This window comes from Micropterus dolomieu, linkage group LG23, assembly GCF_021292245.1.
Source record: "Micropterus dolomieu isolate WLL.071019.BEF.003 ecotype Adirondacks linkage group LG23, ASM2129224v1, whole genome shotgun sequence".
NCBI lineage: Eukaryota > Metazoa > Chordata > Actinopteri > Centrarchiformes > Centrarchidae > Micropterus > Micropterus dolomieu.
Window position 1 is genome coordinate 5,490,919 of NC_060172.1, and position 20,700 is coordinate 5,511,618.

The 20,700-nt window shown below is 47.1% G+C and overlaps 2 protein-coding genes across 4 annotated transcripts in view; one reads left to right on the plus strand and one right to left on the minus strand.

Moving 5' to 3' along the window:
• Window positions 1–1,038: 1,038 nt before the first annotated feature.
• pcf11 (PCF11 cleavage and polyadenylation factor subunit) lies at window positions 1,039–15,654 on the plus strand. 2 transcript variants are annotated; one of them, XM_046039146.1, is made up of 18 exons: window positions 1,039–1,405; window positions 3,888–4,013; window positions 4,355–4,543; window positions 5,216–5,422; window positions 6,199–7,187; window positions 7,643–7,820; window positions 7,980–8,382; window positions 8,509–8,652; window positions 8,762–8,827; window positions 9,073–10,406; window positions 10,513–10,579; window positions 10,709–10,834; window positions 10,943–11,066; window positions 11,296–11,479; window positions 13,139–13,294; window positions 13,740–13,832; window positions 14,733–14,768; window positions 14,854–15,654. In XM_046039146.1, exons 1-18 carry the CDS (start codon window positions 1,163–1,165, stop codon window positions 15,085–15,087), a joined length of 4,899 nt encoding a protein of 1,632 aa, XP_045895102.1. In that variant the 5' UTR covers window positions 1,039–1,162; the 3' UTR covers window positions 15,088–15,654. The 2 variants fall into 2 exon arrangements, with proteins under 2 accessions (XP_045895102.1, XP_045895103.1); XM_046039147.1 differs by lacking the exon at window positions 8,762–8,827.
• A 2,651-nt stretch (window positions 15,655–18,305) lies between these two features.
• Window positions 18,306–20,700, minus strand: part of ccdc90b (coiled-coil domain containing 90B) — a 7,272-nt gene continuing 4,877 nt past the window's right edge. For both annotated transcript variants that reach the window (XM_046041034.1, XM_046041035.1), the window contains exons 7-9: window positions 19,670–19,723; window positions 19,463–19,577; window positions 18,306–19,305 (exon numbers count right to left, since the gene is read on the minus strand). In XM_046041034.1, coding sequence (XP_045896990.1) covers window positions 19,250–19,305; window positions 19,463–19,577; window positions 19,670–19,723 — 225 coding nt within the window. In that variant the 3' untranslated portion in view covers window positions 18,306–19,249. The remainder of the gene's footprint in view (window positions 19,306–19,462; window positions 19,578–19,669; window positions 19,724–20,700) is intronic.

A 20,700-nucleotide genomic window follows, 5' to 3' on the forward strand; every position in this document is an offset into this window, starting at 1 on the left:
AAAATGCAGTTGAACGCCCCCCTGAAGTCTGAACAAACAACCCGGAAAGTTCGGTATTATACTGACCTATATACATACATGGCAGATTGTTAGAAACGTTTGATTAATAGTGCAAAATCACGTGTTGCACATTCAGTTTTGCTAATGTGTAACATGGTATTAAGTTCTACCTTAGTTTGCTGCCCCTGTAGAGTGAACTAGACTAATTAGGAAAGTTATTTATTAGCAGAAACTCCCCTATTTACTGGGAGAAATGCCAAATCGTTGCAGCAAAATATATCTCCTCATGGTTTGAACTGAGGGCAACCAGTGGAAACTCTACACTGATAAATATATTAAATAATTGGACTGTACAATTTTAAAATGATTATTTTCATTGTTTGTTATTTTAGTAATTGTTCTTTTATTTGTTTTATTTTTAATTTCACATTTGATACTGATTTTTTAGTTATTTATTTTTTGTCTTTTAATACACACACCGGTTAGAGTCATTTGATGAACCATATGAACTGAATTCACAACACACTTTTACTGTTTTATTTACTTTATTTAATGAACTGTATGAAATTCATCGTTCTTTTATAATTTATTTGTAGCCTTGGCAATATTGTTGTTTTGCATTCATGCTAATAAAGCTGAAATCAACTGCATTAAATATATTAGCAGTATTTGCATTACAAGCAATATTTTAGTGGTTTTAGGTAATTTACTGGTACAGTAACAACTCTGGGACAAAAACCACTTTATAAATAATAGAAAAACTGCGTAGCTGGATGACAGTCCACATTCCGAGCACACCGAAGTCTGAAGAGCTGGGGATGGGGAACTATCCGAGGAGCATGTGAACGCAGCACGGCTGTCTTCCGTTATGTAACGATAAGCTCACACCGCTTTAATCTGATTGGCTCATTTGTGTGCCTGTGATTCTGTCGAACCAATGAAAACGAAAGATCCCGCCCAGGCGGCCTGAAGCGAGCCAATGAGTCTGCGGTGACGTCACGCCAGATATTAAAGGTTCCACGTGACGTATGAGGCCTTCAGTTACAGTCGCCATTTTGTCGTCGTCGTTAACGGGCAGAGAAGGACGACAGAAATATCTAAACCACGACTCCCGGCGTTATTTCTCACCGAGTCAGGGCAGAACAGATCGCTACATGAGTTCATGGACTGCCTGCTAATCAATGGTTATGGTATTTACAAGCCCGGTGTAGGTTTTCCCGCGTCGCTCAGCTCAAAGATGGACGACAAAGCGGCGAGGGAAGACGCCTGCCGGGAGTACCAGTCCTCTCTGGAAGACCTCACCTTCAACAGCAAGCCGCACATCAACATGCTGACCATCCTGGCCGAGGAAAACCTCAACTTCGCCAAGGATATCGTCGCTATTATTGAAGCGCAAATAAGCAAGGTTTTTATAAATATAGAATACTTTCAATTCCAGATGCTTTCATGTCCGTGTATGTTAGTTTTAAAGGCCCCAGTCGTCGAGCAGGATGTGCTGTTGTGTGTTAGCTACGCACGTTAGCTAATAAACATGGCGGCTGTCGAGTGGCGCTGCTGTCTTTATTAAAACCCACATTTCTGTGTATTAAAGTGGAACAGCTCGTTTATTCATACATATTTAGAGTCCAAACAAGAAAGTATTCATCTCTTAAAAGTTTTGTCCAAACTCGACGCACTTTATGTGAAATTTATATATTTGTGCTTCTGGCCACTGAAGTTAAAATCCACCGTAAAATAGTTTGTTTTAAAGTCTGGATGAAGTTTTAGGTGAACATGACGATGAAGTTAGTGTTAAATTACGTCGAGGTCGACAGACAATGACATATTGTGACTAAACACGTGTTTGTTTGTTTTTTGGTAAAGTTACATCGTTGAGATAATAAAGTAAATCCTGCTATTTATTGTTTACTTCCACTAAAAGTAAGCAAACGCTGTTTATATACTACAGCAGAAGTTATAAAGCGGGAGAGAGAGAGAGATGACATGCCAGGAGACATTGTGTGAACACATGAGAGAACTGAGTGTACTACCCAAAAGATAAGTCCTAATAACAAGAGAGCGCTGTAGAAAACAAATAAAATGGCTTTTTATACACATGGGAGGCTGATGGGAGTCCAGAAGAAACAACAGCACTATTATCATGTTAGGTTTTAAGTCTGATTAGCTTTTGTGGGTTTAAGCATAATGTAACCTCTAAGAAAGGGCTACGCAATAAACAATTATCAAAATATAATCCTCAATATAAATATTTGAATCAGCACTAGTTTTTCTTTTAAGATATTTATTTATTTACTTGAGAAACAGATTTTTACTTAATTTTACTCGTGCATTCTGGTTGAACTGTTTGGCATCAAGTGTTCGTTCTGAACATAAAGTTTAAATCCACAACTAACCATCTGGTTTCTTTCACTCCGCAGCAAAAAAAAATCGGCCTTTAAACTTTAAAGAAATAGTAATTTGACATTTATCCTGATAATCGCCCAGCCCTATTATTTTTTTTTATAAACATTAGTAGATTGTTCCAGGAGCAACAAAAGCACAGACGGTGCGTTCGGTTTTCAGCCTCGAATCAGTCTAACTATCTTTTTATGTGTTTCTGGAGTATAATAAAGCCTCTAAGAGCAGGTAAAGACTTATCTCCATGTGCACATTTGGCTCTAAGCCTCCTGAAAGAGTCATGTGACAACTGCTGGAATCTTGATTGTCTAAAGTAGTGACCTAAAAGACAAAGTCCATGTGTTAATAGTGCATAATGTATAGATAATTAGTTAAACTTAGCAGTTACGGTGGATTTTGACTTTAACACGTGTTTTGGCCGCTCATGTCCCTGCAGTCCTTTTTCTTTACTGATCTGCTGATTGAGGCCAGACCACATGTGTTAATGCATACTGTCGGGTAGCTGCTGTTGACCACAGGAGACACGGCCTACTATAGAAATGCGTCTCAGTCAGCAGTTTTGCCTCAGGTACCTCTGTGGTCAGTGTTTGCACGTTTGACACGACAGAAGCTTTGCTCAGATCAGGAAAACAAACGTTTCTCTGCATTACTTCACTAGTGGATTTTGAATTACTGAAATGTCATTGAATGGTTAAAAATGTTTATAATAAAAAATGTGAAATGTGCTTTTTGTCATTTTTTATTTCCCAGTGTAATTTATTGGTATGACTCTGGTTTACATTCACTGACACGTCTGACTCGGCTTGTTCGGACTGGTTGTTTTAACATTAACTCAGCTGATGCTGCACAGTTTAGTAACAGACTTAAGAGTTTAAATGCAGCTTCTTTAACTTAACGACTACAGATCACGTGTCCTACTCTCTTTAATAGGTTATCAATGTTTTTTTTTAAACAACTGAAGGGTCAAACTTTGAAAGAGTGAGTGAATAAAACTCACTGGGTAAAACTGGCTCATGTGTCATCTGGGTAAAGTACAAAGAGTGGTTTAAGGAAGAAAACCCTCTTTGGAGGTAAAAAGGTTTCTGGAGACTGGACTGGACTCGCCCCCTTTTTAAACCCCTTTGTGCATCAGGGACGTGTTTTTCCTCCTCTGACTGGAGCGTCCTGAGGTCACGGTGGAAGATGATGTTCTGATGATGGTCTTGTTTTTTGGGATTGATCAGAGGAGCGTTTTTATTCCAGAACGAAGAAAAAGACTGTAAACTATTATTTTTAATCTTGAACTTTTTCCTCTCCCTATCAGACGTGTCGACACATTTCCTCCCCCTCACTCTGCAGACTGTTTTTGGCTTTTTCACTCGGGGTGGCGAGGGGGGAGGGCGGCCTCGCCGCTGTTGATCCTGTCACATTGTACTTGAAGCATTGTGTCTGAAATGTTGGTTTTTAACCCCTGTTGTTTTCTAAACTTGTTGAGTTCTCTATTGCTCCAGGCCCCATCTGCCGAGAAGCTTCCAGTTTTGTACTTAGTGGATTCCATAGTGAAGAATGTTGGAGGAGAGTACCTTGCAGTGTTTGCTAAAAACCTAATCACTTCATTTATATGTGTCTTTGAAAAGGTACAGTTCTCTTTCCTGCCGTTCAGCATTGTTTAAAAACATTTAAGCTCTAAAAGTCTTCACTTCCCTGCTGTTTGTTGTGTTGCTTGCTTTCCACGTGTGACCTCTGCTCCTGTTGTACTTCCCATAGTCCTGCTAATAAAAGTTTGTACCAGAAACATTTTACATTTCTTCTAACCTGTGCAGAAGTATGCTCCCCCCCCCCCCCCCCCCCCCCCCATAGTTGTAATGGACGTAACGCTTGTTAAAGTGCTTTTATAGCTTTTTGCTGTGATGCCGCTGCTGAAGTGTTTCAGGTTTTTGTTGGCAGCTGTGGACCAAGTCATGTCCTCTGTTTGTAGGTGGATGAAAACACTAGAAAGAGTCTGTTCAAGTTACGATCGACGTGGGACGACGTGTTTCCTCTGAAGAAGCTGTACGCGCTGGACGTCCGGGTCAACTCTGTGGACCCGGCCTGGCCCATCAAGCCGCTGCCGCCGACCGTCAACGCCGGCGCCAGCATTCACGTCAACCCCAAGTTTTTAAAACAGGTGTGTATGTGCTGCAGACGCCACGCCAGACTGCGCTGTCGCTTTCCAGTTGCACGTTTAGATCTTAACAGAAATTAGTTTAAGCTCTTTTTAAAATGATGAACTTCATAAAAGATTTGCGTTGTTCTGTAAATATGTATCTGGAGACGAGACATAGGAAGTTGTATCTAAAAACGGAGGCATGTGCGTTCAAATGTCAACTTGCTAAGCAGGTGTTAGCAGCTTTAGTCGTCCCGGGTGTAAGACGCGACCTTAAGACTTTTATCCAACGCTACTGGAAAACTTTTAAACTACTTCGTTACAGAGGAGGAACTGAATTTAGGAGCTTTTAAGTTCCTGTGGTGTTTTTTTTCCTGAAATTCATATTGAGCTGAAACTGTTAGTTTCAAAAATGGCAAACCTGATCTGTTTGCAGGTTCTTGAAATGTGACCCACCATAACGTGTTCCCCGTTTTGAACTCAATATCAGAGTTGCTCTTAATGAAATGTTCTTAAAATGTTGAAATTTGCCTCACTGGGCTGGTAGAAGAAGGGAAAGCGAGACGTTAACCACCAACACGAACCATAAAATCAGCCTCAGATCCTCTTAAACGTCCAAAGTCACAAAACCAGAGGAAGTTGTTTCTTTTTTTCTTTGACCTCTGACCCTCTCTGACCTCGCCGTCTCTCCAGAATGAGGAGGCGTCCTCTGCGCAGCCTGTCCCCGCCCAGCCGGCGCCACCAGCAGCGCCCGCTCCACAGCCGGTGCCCGCCGTCAGCCAGTGCAGCCTGACCCAGGAGCAGCTGATCCGACAGCAGCTGCTGGCCAAACAGAAACAGCTTCTGGAGCTGCAGCAGAAGAAGATCGAGCTGGAGCTGGAGCAGACCAAAGCACAGCTGGTAGGACAAACGAGGAGCGGGCGGAGTCTAGTTGTTGTGTCTTATCATTGCCGTAGCATGTGAGAAAATATTATTTTCAGCAGATTCAGCCTCCCGTTAGCATCATCTGCCATCAATGAGCAGATGTTTCTGTTAAAAAGGTAACATTTTGAATGTTTCCACTCGGCATCAGCTGATTCTGTGATATTATAACCACTGTGAGCAGAAACGCCGTCTTGTACCTGCTGCAACCTGAAATTACGTTTAGCTGTCTCACTACTTGTGTGAAGCTCAGACAAGCTATGTAGGATGTAGACCGCACGGCAACAGGTCCAAAAGCCGGCATTGGGAAACCGGTTTCAGGAAACAGGAAATTGGAAATTGGTCAACTGAGGTGAAAGGTCGAAGTGTTGAACCACCTCTTGGTGCTTCGTCTGTTAGCTTTCTGTAATACAGCAGAGTGACGGGAACACTGAGTTTGGTACAAAATAGATTCCCGTTTTTTTTGTCCGACCGCTGAAGCCTCATTAACCTTTTGTGTGTTTTTACACAGAAGAACAAAACCTCTTTGGTGCACATGAGCACGGAGTGGTGGTATTTTAGTTAGTAAATGCTCCCCGTGTCAGTTGACCTGTTTTCTAACACGAGGCTCAGCAGGTAGAAAAGCTTTGAACAGGAAACCGTCAGCAGCTCATTAAGAGAACCTCGGTGCCGGATGAGGACCAGTATCTGTTGGCTTGAAGTTAGTTTAGCCGCCTCTGAAACAAACACCAACCTTTTGTTTCGTGTGTCTGCAGGTCGGTGGTTTTGTGTTACCAACATCGACAGCGGTCTCCACTCCGGCGGCGCCGAAGCCCGTCAGCCAGACGGCTCCTGCGGTCCGACCCTGGATCCCTCCTCAGACTCAGGCGGACGCCAAGCCGCCCACCAGAGACCCGCGTCTGAACCGCGCCGGCCCGCCCGCCGCCGCCGCCGCCTCCCAGTCCAAAGAACATCCTGCTGGGAAGAAAGCGGACGCGACGTCAACAGGAAGTCCTCTTGTGACACCTGAGAAGTCCACCCGGCCAGACAAGGCCAGAACCCAGAGGAAAGACGTGCTGGAGGAGAAACCCAAGTCCAAGTCTCCGTCTCCGATGGCCAAAAGTGTCCAGAGTAAAAACAGACAGGCGGAGGCGGAGCTTCAGAAGTCAGCAGACGGCACAAAGAAAGATCCCAGGCTGAAGAAACGCACGCAGGACAAGACCGGGGAGGCAAAAGACGACGAGCTGAAGGAGAAGAAAAGATGCACCGACAAGAAGGAGCGAGAGGAGGCGCCACGGGGAGCAGAGCCTCTGAGGTCCAGCAAGGGGAAGCTGGTCAACGGCGCCGTGACCAAACACGACCGCGAGGAGTCCTCAGAGAAGGCTGAGTTCAAGGCCGGAGGCAACGCACGAACACACGCCAGGAAACGCACCCGCTCGCGCTCCAGGTCGCCCTCGCCGAAGAGGAAGGACAGGCGGTCGCCCAAGAGCAGAACCAGGAGCAGCTCCCTGTCCCCGTCGCCCTCTCACAAACCCGGCAAGCCCAGGAGGATCCGCGCGGAAGAACCAGAACACGGCAAGCCCAGTCGAGAGGACCGGCTCGCGCCAAAGAAGATCCAATCAGAAAGCAGGAGGTCGAAGAGGCCGGCGGAGGAGCGGCACTCGGAGTCCAGAGACTCTCACTCCCCGCGGAGCCATGACGGAGGCAGCAAGGACGCCAAGGACGCTCCTCACCGCTGGAGGAGCGGCTGGGAGGAGAACAAACAGTGAGTTTTATAACCTTTTTATATGTTCTGTGGTTCGGCCTGAAGCCGCCATCCAACGTCCAATCAGATTCAAGGTGATCCGATCGTTCCTGATTTAACTAGTTTATTCATTCTTCTGTTAGCGTTTGAACACCTGAGAACTGTTTTCATTTAAAACATTTTGTTTCCAGCTTCTTAAATGTGATCATTTTCTTCCTTTACTTGTGATATTTAATCGTGAGCAGAATCGTCTTCCTGTTTTTGGGCTGCGGGAAAAGAATCTGAATTCATTGGTTATTAGTCGGTAATAAAATACTCAGTTTGGGGGGCAGCACTGGGATTTTCAACATTTAAATTTTGACCAACTTTTTTGCATAATAAAGGACTAAAGCTAGAAACTGTCGGTCAGCTGATGGTCACAGCAGCACGCCGCGGTGAAACAAGTAAAAAACCTGAACGTGTGTTTCCTCCTTCAGTCCGAAGCTGCCGGAGGACTCTCATGTGAAGCCGGGACCTCAGAGACACAAACAGTACGGCCCCCAGGCCGCTCGCCCCGCCACCCCCCGGACCCCGAAGCATCGCCTCAGCGTGGACGCCAACCTGCAGATACCTGAAGTCCTCAACTCCGCCTCCAAGAAGGACCTGCTCAGGAGGGTACGTCCCAAACGCCGCTCGCACACACGCCGAATATCGACTAATTATAGTTATCGACAAAATCCCAGGAAATATCTAGATATCCGATAGACTCTAAATGAGCTCAGTGTTACCGTGTCGGGTTTTTCCTCCCTAAGTCGCCGCCGTCTCTCTTTGCAGGCCAGCAAGCGTCTGGAGAGCGGCGAGATTTCCCAGGAGGACTTCCTGAACATGGCCCATCAGATCAAACACTTCTTCCAGTACCGGGAGGAGAAGCAGCAGCACACGGACGGCTGGGACGAGTCCGGCAGCTTCTCCGCCAAGAAACAGCCGCTGCTGACCACGCCGCCCTCGGGTCAGCCCCGCCCCCACGACGCCATGGACCCGGCGGAGCTGTCGTACTACGAGCACAAGTCCAAACTGAGGAAGACGCAGGTCACCCGCCGGGCCGCCGGGGAGGAGTGGGAGGGAGAGGAGAGTCCAGAGGAGGCCGAGGAAGGGGTGTCGGGTGACAAGATAGGCGGGCGGAGCGCCGCACACCAGCCGCCACATAAATACAGCCGGGCGCCACGGGACAGGCTAGGTGAGCATACGACAAAGTTTTCATCCAAACATCAGCCGCTCTTTTACTGACGACCTCACAGCTTGACGAAGCAGCCAGGTGTGCGTTCTGAGGCGTGTCACTGATGGCGTTTAACGACTCTTACAGGTGAGCGGCGAAGTAAAGAGCGCGAAGAGCCTCGGCCGCCGCTCGGCCCCATGATCGAGGAGTACAACCACGGCAAAGAGTTCCCCACCCTGAAATCTCTACCCAACCTTCGCTTCAGGAGGCGAGCCGACCCCAGAGAGTCCAGTGAGTCCGCCGCCCTGAGCGTATCCATGACGATGTGTTGTATGTTTTCTCTGTTTACGCTGATCTGTGGCGCCGAATATTATCTGTCACCTGTCGTCTTTATTCGCAGAGAGGTCAGAGGTCAGGTTCTGGAGCTGCAGGGTGTCAGGGTCTCGATCAGAGACGCTCCAGCAGGGTTAGATCATGTCACACTCACGTAGAATCACATCCCCCAGGGCATCATGGGAAGTGTAGTCAGTAATTAGAGAAGAAGAGTTTAGGTTTAGATCTCTTCTCTGTAGTTTCTGTCTGAAGTAACCTTGAGTGAAGCTCGTGCTGTTATTTAAAGTCACCTGAAGTCATGATGTGACAGGATGTCCGGGCGCTCTGACGCTCGCCGGACGCCAACAAACATCTTGATGTGTTTCTGCATGTTTCCAGGTGAGAGAGAGTGGAACTCGCCGCTGACTGAGCGCCAGCGTTTCGACGAGCGCGAGGAGCAGAAGAGCGGCTACGACGCTCCTCGCAGGTACGGCCCACATGCGGACTCCAGACACCCCGACCCACGGAGGCCGGAGGGGCCCCTACCCTCGGGCACCGTGGTCCACAGGAACTGTTCGAGCCCGGCCGGTCTGGACGCCCCGGCCCCGAGGTTCGAGCGCGAGCGCCTGTCTCCTTTACACCAGAAGGACTCGGCGGAGGTGAGCCCGGTGCCACGCTTCGAGAGTCCCAACAGTGAGCACTCTGACGACGGGCCCCTTAATCTGGATGTCCCCCCTGCTCACCCTCCCCCCAAATCCATCCTCAAGGCGCCGGCTCGTGGAGGCCCCCTGTCTTCTGTCCGACAGCACAGCGACTCTCCAGGACACACACCGCCTCACGACGGAGGACACCCCCCCTTCAGGTTCGAGGGGCCCGGACACATGGGCCCCTCCAGACCGCACCCTCCGGGGTGGTACGAAGGTGGTGGCCCCGGGCGCTTTGATGATTCGGCCCGGTTCGATGGGCCTCACCACTCGGGCCCCGGCAGATTTGATGGTGGGGGACCGCCTCATCACAACATGCCAGAGAGGTTTGATGGGCCCGGGCAGTGCGACGGGCCCCACATGCCTCACGGTCCAATGAGAGGCGGAGACTGTATTGGGCGGTTTGACGGTCCGCCACACCCTCAAGGCCCTGGGAGGTTTGATGGTCCGATCGGACAGCCGCACCCTGTTAGGTTTGAGGGACAGGGGCCCGGACCGGGTCACTTTGATGGTCCTATGCCACGCTTTAACAACATGGCCCCTGGTCCTGGATCTGGACCGTTGGGCTTCCAGCAGCCGCGGGCTATGCGCTTTGAGGGCCCTCCAAACCAGATGGGCACGATGAGGTTTGAAGGCCCCGGTCCGATGATCTTTGATGGCCCCGTCCAGCAAGGGCCCAGGTTTGACATACCCAATGTGCCACATCAGGGTGGGCCCACCATCTACGAGTGCGCCCCTGGGCAGCAAGGCCCCCCGAGGTTTGCTCCCCAACACAACATGCAGCCCCCCATGAGGCCCATGGCTCCTCCCATCTATGAAAATCCAATGGCGGCCCCCCAGCAGAACTTCAACCCCCAGCGTTTCCAGGAGCCCATGAACTCCCAGTTCCCTTCGGGGCCCATGGTGTTCCCGGCTCAGCCGAACCTGCAGCAGGCGGGAAACTTCAACATGCAGCCGGCCCCGCCCTTCAGCCAGCCGGCCCCCGGCCCCTTCTACAACCCCGCTGGCCCCGCCGGCATGCAGCCACCGGTGAGACACGCCCCCCACACACACACACACACCTGTCAATCAAACACCTACTCTGATGTCATTGGCTGACGTTTTCACTGTCGCTGCTTTGTGACTGTTTTTCCAGGTGAACATGATGGCGAGCCTCGGCCAGCCCTTCCTGCCTCAGAACCCGGTGCCTTTCAGACCGCAGCGTAAGTTCTTCCTGCTGCTCAGCACGTGTGTGGATCTGTAGAATCAGCTGACAGTGAAAATATAACGATGACGTTAGTTTCAGCCGTCTGTTCCTTCAGTTCAGCGAGTGACTGTTTGTGTCGCTGCAGCTCCGCAGGTCGTCCCTCCGGAGAACCACTTCGGGCAGGTTGACGTCAACGACCTGCTGTCCAAACTCATCTCCAACGGCATCATCAAACCCTCGCAGCCCGACGCCGCGCCGGCCGCCGACACCGGTGAGAGGGCCGCGCTAACACTTCCACTGTTTGTGTTGAAATGTTGCTGCTGTCAGGAGCTTTTTAATAAAGCTGCTGTTTTTAAATTAAATTTTAATGTTTTTCCAGAATCTTCTTCTGCGGCTCCGGCAGCTCCGGCGGCGGCGGCGGAGGAGGAGGAAGAGGAGGAGCCGGAGGTGGAGGAGGACGACTTCCCGGACCTCACCAGCTTCAACATCGACGACATGAAACAGTGAGTTCAGACCTGAATCTGTCGGTTACAGATCAAAGCGATCGATATAAAGTCCTCCGGTTCGGCGTCACGGCGTTCGTCTGGAAGCTTTTCCTTCTTCTTTGAACCCCGAATATTTGTGTTCTCCCCCCCAACATGCTGTCAGATTAGCGTTCCATCCAGGTCAGAAGTAGGATAACCTTGTAGCCGTTTGATTGGTCAGTGTTGTGACACGTTCTGCCCCCCGCAGGCGCTATGACAGCGTGGTGACCAAGCTGTACTCGGGGAACCAGTGCTGCCTCTGCAGCATGAGGTTCACCGCCGCTCAGACCGACCTGTACGCCGACCACCTGGACTGGCACTTCAGACAGAACCACGCCGGGAAGGTCGCCAGCAAGAAGATCACTCACCGCCGCTGGTACTACACACTCAGGGTGAGCGCGCACACACGCACAATACAGGGCTGATGTGGAACAGCTGTGTGAAGCAGGTGAAGTCTTTACTGAGCTGCAGCTCTGACGGTGGTTATAAAGTGGCTGCTGGTTGGAGAAAAAGCCATATTGCGATTATTGTGGACAACATTTGGATTATAATGGAACAAATGAGGCTGCTTGCTTGATTATCAGGGACTGACCGAAATCCTGACATTTTGAAATGTGTATTTTTCAACTTGAACAAAGTTGAAACGATAACTAGTGAAACAGAACAAGGGGAGCGTGTTGCTCTGCGGAGGAGGCGGCTAGAAGCGGCAAACATCTGCAGAGTCTCCATCCTCACCCTGGAGGAGAAACTGTACACGAGCGTATCAAATAAAGACAATAATGTTTAATGGTTCACTGATGGTGTTACGGTCACACTGCTCATGAAACATTTTTCTGATTGCACGTATCTGTTTTTAGAGGCACATGCGAGAGCCCGGTGTGGGCGGAGGAGAGCGTTACATGACCACATGGCGAGCAGCCTGACGTTTAGAGAGCAGGGTAGATGAAGCTGATATCAGAACCGAGATAATTCATGTAAAATGAATTATTCCGTATCTAGTCTGATCTCCACGTTCTCTCAGCAGCAACGTTTTTATTAATGAATGATACGGAGACTTCGGGTTCTGCTGTGGATTTCAGGCCGTGTTCAGTTCGTCAGACGTCACTCAGCTGCACTCATAACTATATAAAAACTGACATTGCAATGCAGAGAATTCTGAAAAGAATCAAGCATCCCAGAATTATTGGGGTGATTTGTCGGGGAAAATGCACAGCAAATAAAAATAAATGAGCTGAAAATGTGCACTCTAATCCTTTCTTAAGTTTTAATGCAGTGAACATATTTTAAACTGATAAAAATAAAGAGCAGCTGCGGGGTTCCCGCTGCGTCTAAAGTTTGGGAGTATTTTAGAACCGCCGTGAGCTTCACCGCAGCACAGCTGCTGTCCACAAATACGTGAAGCGAAAGTGTCCCGGAGCTCCACATCATCAGCACGAGTACACCGCGTCCGTAGAAATGTATTTTCTTCATCGCCTTCATGTTAAGTCATTTCTGCCCCGCTGCTGTTGTCATGGTAACGTAAAGTTACACCGCGCGTCGACTAACGTTCGGCCGTTTCATATTTTGTGAAACCGTGTTACTGAAATAAATCCATGTCAGAAGTAAAGCAGCCTGATTACAGTTCGTTATTATCACAAAACATCAGCGACGAGGAAATTAGATTCATTTTAAGACGCCGCTGTTGTCGTTACTCTGATGCGCTTCATCAGGGTCATTGAATAAAATATGGATTTACTGATTAGACACGTTTTAGATTTATTTGACTTATTTTCTCTTTAGATTACACAAAATTAGTCGTTCGATGAATCGACTTGAAAAATAATCGTTACGTGCAGCCCAATGCAGCCGCTAGCCCCCAATGAGTAAGCAAAGTTTATTAATATGTAGCTCCTCTCGGATAAAATCACAACAAAGTGAGAAACGGTGCATGGAGACAAAAACATAAAACCCTCGTCTGAAGGTCTGATCCAGACTGTTGTGGGGTCAGGCGCAGACGGACGGTGTCGCCGACGGGCCCCCGATGTTTAAACTCGTGTGTGTTTGTGCGTCAGGACTGGATCGAGTTCGAGGAGATCGCCGACCTGGAGGAGCGGGCCAAGAGTCACTTCTTCGAGAAGGAGAACGAGGAGGAGGTTCAGAAGAGCCAGGCGGCCGCCAAGGAGAAGGAGTTCCAGAGCGTGAAGGCCACCAAGGACCAGGTGGGAGAGGTGAGTCGCACCTGCGCCCGCCAGCCAATCGGAGCCCTGGTGTCTGATGTCACTTCCTCTTTTGCTTAAGTCAAAGTAGAAGTACTTACAAGTATTAGCATGAAAGTATAATAAAATAATAGAATAAAACTGTTACTGCATTGAAACTGTTGGTAAAGTTTAATCTCTAATCAATTATGTGTTTAATTATCAATAATCTGAATCTGCAGAGTAACTAAAATAAACGCAGAGCAGTAAAGTATAAAGTACAAGTACCTGTGAGTTGTACTGAAGTAAATTACCAAAGTACTCCACTGAAACATAGTTCTGGCCAGTACGGTGGCCAGCAGGGACAAATCAGATCCCTAAACATCCCTCAGGTCACAGTTTCTTCTTCTTCTTCAGTAAACATGGAACCAATAAAAGTGATTGATCGTGTGCTGATTTATTTATTTTCCTCCTGCAGTCGTGTGAAATCTGCCAGGAGCCGTTTGAGACGTACTGGGTGGAGGAGGAGGAGGACTGGTTCCTGAAGAACGCCGTCAGGGTCGACGACAAGGTACGCCGCCGCCGCCGCCGCCAGACTCTGTTTAAAAAAAAAAGTCACAGCTGCAGTTCCTCCTGCGCGCCGTCGATTGATCGGACGATTGAGGAGAAAATAATCACAGGTTTTGGTCCGATTCGCTCTCTGGTCGGTGTAACTGGAAACATCTTCAGGAGAAAATATTGATCTGTTTAATATCTGAAAGCTTCCAGTCGCATGTTTTTCTGACACGAGGTCCGGGTTCCTCTCTGGGACTGTCGACACGCTAGAGCTGCAACTAATTTCGTGATCGATTTTAAACATTTGAGTCGGGGATTTTCTCTGATTCAGCTTCTTCTTCAATAGAAATATTTTCTGGTTTCTTTGCTCCTCTGCTGAATCTCTGGGGTCTGGACAAAACAAGACTTCGGAGGGCGCGGTTCACCATTTTGTGACGTTTAATAGACCAAACAAGTAAAAAAAAAAAACTAATTGAAAACTAATTTGGATGTTTACAAAAGTTCATAATAAACCAGCAGCAATTTAATGTTTGCATTTTTTCTCCTCACTGTACCAAAAATAAACCAAATCGTGACTTCAAACCGAGGTACGTGCTGAGATTTTTGTGTGCCGTAAAAAATCAAAGCGAGAAAACTACTACAAACGTATATGTGTACGAATTCGGCTTGTTTGTCGCCATCTTGACCAGTTTTTGAAAGCAACGGCCGTTACGGGCGGCAGTTTGGAGGCGTCTTACGCGACAGGAAGAGATCGCTCGAGCCGTTTGGAACGGCACTCGATGCCTCGCTGTCCTGTTAGACCAACACCGCCGCCGCTGTTTCTCTGCTTGCGTATCCTCCTCGCCTTTTTACCTGCTGGCCGACCTGTCGGCGCCCTGATCAGGGTCGTTCACGTCTGTCTGTTTTCTCTCCACAGAACTTCCACCCCTCCTGCTTTGAGGATTATAAAAACGTGAGTAGCTGAGGAATAAAATCCTGTAAATAATAACAAAGTAAACATTCAGACGTTTGACCTGCTGACCTTTTGTCCCCCTCAGACGTCTTCGTACCTCGACGTCACGCCGTCGCCCAACAGGGTGCTCACTGAACACCCGCTGAGCGCCTTCATCAAGAAGGAGGAAGACGAGGAGGAGGAGTCTTCCTGTGCTGTCGCCGCCGCCGCCGCCACCAAACAGGAAGTAGCGTCTGAGGCCAGCGAGCTTCCTGATGTGAAGAAAGAGGAGGAGCCGGAGGTTTTAACTGAAGTGCAATCTGATGAGAGTAAAGCATAACGCTGCTGCTGCCTCGCCGTCCCTCCGTTTCCCGGAGCAGGCGGCGTTTTTTTTGTTTGTTTTTTTTTTTAAGCGTGCGGAGGCCGGGTCCTCGGCAACAATAACCCTCAATACATTTTTGTATTTGGATTCTGCGCGACCATTTCAGGTCTGCCGAACTGAAAGTGTTTATAAAGAGAGAAATGTTTTGTTTCCTGCGGGGCTGAGATGTAAATGAGTTAATTTATAAATTAAAGTATTTTTTGGTATCTCTGGTGTAACGCTGATTGAGCCTGTGTCGGCCTGGACTCAGCCGGGTTCATTGATTTGATTGGTTGGTTTATCGGTGGGTAGTTGCAGGTGTTGTTTCAGGCTGCGTTTAAAGGTAAGCATCATCTGACTGGACGACTGAAGACTCCAGCCGCTCTTCAGGAAGCGTCTCTGCGGAGGATCCACGTCTGTCCGTTTTGTTTTTCTTTGCTCGAGTTGATTTTCAATAAAAGAGTCTGAAAGTGGTCGGCGTGAGCGGTGACTGGTTTATTGTCACGTAGGTTTCACAAGTTGAAATAAAGGTTCAGTGGATTCAAAGCTCCTGCCGTGGTGTTTTTATTTCATCTGCAGAGTCCGGGTGTCTCCGTGAGGAGGTCTTTAAAGGTCTGAGTCTTTGACCAGCGCCGCCTGCTTGATGCACGAGTAGCTCTTCTCTCACTTTTCCCACCAGAGACCACAGCTGTCCGAACATCAGGCCTCGCCGCCTTCTACCTGCCTGAGGTGTTTCTTGTCACAGCTGCATCAAGGCAAAAGGAATAGAAAGAATAGAAAGTTGGTAAATAATGATCAGACTTAAAGGAGTGTGGATATGTACAATATTTACATTATTAAAAGAATTGTTATGGTGAACCGTTTAACTAGCAGCAGAGTTCTGCACATTAAACAGATGTCATTTATTTTATTACTGCGTTTTTATTTTTGCACTTTTTATGTATAATAGGGGTCGTTTACCCTGCAGCCGCGTCCTCATCACTTTTTAAAAAACATGTTAAAATGACAATACTTTGAGAAAGGTTAATTTGCGCAGGGAGAAAACAAGACAAATGTCCATTGTCTGAAATTTAAACTGAAACCCACACATTGCTGATTATTCCATTATATTTATATATCGCCACCTGAGTTTTGTTTCCCTTTGTGTGTAAAAACATTTCCACCGTAAATTAGTGCAGATTTTCTCCAGAATGCAGGAAATGAAGCGTTCAGTGCTCCAGTCCTGCAGTGTTGTTGAAAGAAAAGCCAGATTATAAAAAATATTTTCATTGTGATTCCTTAAGGTTTGATTTTCTTTCAGGTGAAAATTCTTTTTTTTTTTTTTAAAGGAATACATCTACAGTATATATTGTGTATACACACTACCGTTCAAAAGTTTGGGGTCACTTAGAAATGTCCTTATTTTTAAAAGAAAAGCAGTTTTCTTCGATGGAGATAACATTAAATTAATCAGAAATATAGTCTACACATTGTTAATGTGGTAAATGACTATTCCAGCTGGAAACAGCTGATTTTTAAGGGAATATCTACAGAGGCCCATTTCCAGCAATCATCACTCCTGTGTTCTAATGGTACATTGATGATAACAAAACCCTCGTGCTGTTATGTCAGCACAGCTGCAAACTGCTGTGCTGATTAGAGAAGCTCTAAAACTGGCCCTCCTTTGAGCTAGTTGAGCATCTGGAGCAGCAGCATTTGTGGGTTCAATTATACCCAAACTTAAACTTTCTTCTGAAACTCGACAGTCTGTTCTTGTTCTGAGAAATGAAGGCTATTCTATTCTAAATGAAGTACTACTCCCTTCAGAGAACAGCACATATGGGCAGAAAGAGAAGTGGGAGGTCTGGGTGCACAACTAAGCGAGAGGACAAACACATTAGAGTCTGTAGTTTGAGAAACGGACGCCTCACAGGTCCTCAACTGGCGGCTTCATTAAATGTGAAGACGCTGGCCTTCTAGGCAGAGAGGCAAAGAAAAAGACTGGCCGATAGAAGGAACAGACGAAGATGGTCAAAAGAACACGGACAGAGGAAGATCGGAAAGAAAGTGTAAAGGACAGACGAATCCAAGTTTGAGGTGTCTGGATCACAGAAGAACATTTGTGAGACGCAGAACCTGACGCCATCTGTCAAGCATGCTGGAGGTCATGTGATGGTCTGGGGCTGCTTTGGGAGATCTGCATATGGAAGGCTGTCGCTCCATTTTGCAACGCCATGCCCTGTGGACGGCGCCTGATTGGACCCAGTTTCCCCCTACAACAGGACAATGACCCAGAGCACAACTCCAAACTATGCAGGAACTATTTAGGGAAGAAGCCGTCAGCCGGTGTCTGTAACGCAGTGGCCACATGTCAGCCGTCCTGAGCTGTTGTGGGAGCAGCTTGACCGTACGGTACGGTACGAAGGGCCCATCGAGGCAGGCCAACTTGTGGGAGGTGCTTCAGGAAGCGGGGCCTGAAATTTCTTCAGATTACCTCAACTAATCGACAGCTAGAATGCCAAAAGGTCTGCGAGGCTGTAATTGCTGCAAATGGAGGATTTTTTGACGAAAGCCAAGTTTGAAGGACAAAATTATTATTTCAAATAAAAAGTATTTATAATCTTTAAAAACATGCAATTCTCGGGGTGACCCCAAACTTTTGAGTGTTACACACACACACACACACTGGTCATATAATTAGAATATCATCAAAAAGTTGATTTATTTCAGTAATTCCATTCAAAAAGTCAAACTTGGATATTATATTTATTCATTAAACACAGACTGATATATTTCAAATGTTTATTTCATTTAATTGTGATGATTAAAACTGACAACTAATGAAAATCCCAAATTCTGTATCTCCGAAAATTAGAATATTACTTAAGACCAATACAAAAAAAGGATTTTTAGAAATGTTGGACAACTGAAAAGTATGAACATGAAAAGTATGAGCAAGTACAGCAAAGTGGTTTCTGAGTTTTCCTTCACTTTCTGTTTCGTCCCTCATCTCTTTCAGTATTTTGTTGTGACGTTATAAAACCACACCTGCAGTTTTTACGATCTTTATCTGCTTTTTCTTTGGAGCTCCCAGACGTCTCGTTCAGCTCTTATTATATTTATTATAATTTGGATAAATGATCTTTCAGTTTCAGCAAACAGAAGCTCCAGATGTTTCATTTCCAGCAGCTTTAGATTCAATAAAAACACTGAAGCGCTTCATTAAAACAGATTCTTCTTTCCAAAACAGCACGAGTTCCATAAACGCATCAAACACACAGTACAAGTAGCTGAAGAGTACAAACACTGAGTTATTCCCATCATGTACTCCATTTGAGAGGCGGAACAAGTACTCAAATCCCAAAAGTAGCAATACCACAATTTAAAAGTACTCTGTAACCTCCTGCATTTAAAGTATTATGTAAGTATAATACTTAGGTATTATGAGCTGGTACTTTACCTACAGGACACTGATAATACTTGTGTACTGAATTAGGCTTTTGAATGTTGGAAGTTGATTTGAGTATTTTTACATTGTTGTACTGGTACTTTTAGTTAAGGGATTGGTGTGAGTACTTCTTCTGCCACTGAATACTTCACATTACACAACTTTATACTTCTAAATTATAATGTAGAAGTATAAAGTAGCATTACATGGAAATGCTCCAGAAAATACACATTAAAATACCTAAATACTGCACTAACACAGTACTTCAGTAGTGTAGTGGTAGCTCTTATGTACTCCAACATAAATTTTTTTTGCTGTACTGGTCCTTTTCCTTAAAGGATTGACCTGAGTACTTCTTACACCACTGAATATTTGAAATGCAGTAATGTGGAAGTAAAAATTTGCAGTAAATGGAAATACTCCAGAAAAGTAGAAATACCTAAACAGTGTACTTATATCCAGTACTTGAGTAAGTGCATAGTGGTAGTCCTTATAACTCTGATAATACTTATGTACTTCTACTTGAGTAAATTTGTACTTGTATCAGAGTATTTTTACACAGTTGTACTGGTACTTTAACTGAAGTAAAACTCTGTGGAGATGAAGTGAATCAGGTTTTTGTTGCATTGCGGCAGCGGCGGCGTCCTGGTCTGTGTACTCTGTGTACTCCGCCTCTCTGAAAGTACTCCGTGTCGAGTATAAATACGAGTTCCTTCACCTCCACAGCCGGTAGACTCCCAGAGAGATGGCGAGGCAGCAGAACACCGTCGCTGAGGAGGAACACGGGACAGAACGTCAACAAAATCCTGAAACGCCACTTCCTTTAGGTCATCCGGTGTGTTCACTAAACCCCGCCCCCTCATCTGTGATCACCCAATCAGCTTCTGCTCCCAGTACTTGTGTGTACAACAGTGTGTACTCGTGTACCTGCCAGGTAGCTGATGGTCTCCAGCTTGAGGGACTCCAGGAGCGTTTTGAGTGAAGCCACCTGCAGGTCCATCTTCTTGTTGATCTCCATGTTGTCGTGTTCGAGGTCGGCTTTCTGACCACAGGAGAGACGTCGTCAGCCAATCACAGCCCACACTGCTACAGTACTAAGTAGTTTTATAGAGTAGTAATACACAGTCTGTTTACCTTGTGATTGAACTCTGAAGTCGCCTCCATCAGCTTCTTCTCCTGTTCAGTGAACTGACAAAACACACAGCGTTACCCTTTAACAACGACGCGTTCACTTACTGTTGAACACGCCAAAGCCCCTTCCAACGGCGACGCGTTCACTTACTGTTGAACACGCCAAAGCCCCTTCCGACGGCGACGCGCTCACTTACTGTTGAACACGCCAAAGCCCCTTCCGACGGCGACGCGCTCACTTACTGTTGAACACGCCAAAGCCCCTTCCAACGACGATGCGTTCACTTACTGTTGAACAATCCAAAGCCCCTTCCAACGACGATGCGTTCACTTACTGTTGAACACGCCAAAGCCCCTTCCAACGGCGACGCGTTCACTTACTGTTGAACACGCCAAAGCCCCTTCCAACGGCGACGCGTTCACTTACTGTTGAACACGCCAAAGCCCCTTCCAACGGCGACGCGTTCACTTACTGTTGAACACGCCAAAGCTCCTTCCAACGACGACGCGTTCACTTACTGTTGAACAATCCAAAGCCCCTTCCAACAACGACGCGTTCACTTACTGTTGAACACGCCAAAGCTCCTTCCAACGACGACGCGTTCACTTACTGTTGAACAATCCAAAGCCCCTTCCAACGGCGACGCGTTCACTTACTGTTGAACAATCCAAAGCCCCTTCCAACGGCGACGCGTTCACTTACTGTTGAACACGCCAAAGCCCCTTCCAACGGCGACGCGTTCACTTACTGTTGAACACGCCAAAGCCCCTTCCAACGGCGACGCGTTCACTTACTGTTGAACACGCCAAAGCCCCTTCCAACGGCGACGCGTTCACTTACTGTTGTACACGCCAAAGCCCCTTCCAACGGCGACGCGTTCACTTACTGTTGTACACGCCAAAGCCCCTTCCAACGGCGACGCGTTCACTTACTGTTGAACACGCCAAAGCCCCTTCCAACGGCGACGCGTTCACTTACTGTTGAACAAGCCAAAGCCCCTTCCAACGGCGACGCGTTCACTTACTGTTGAACA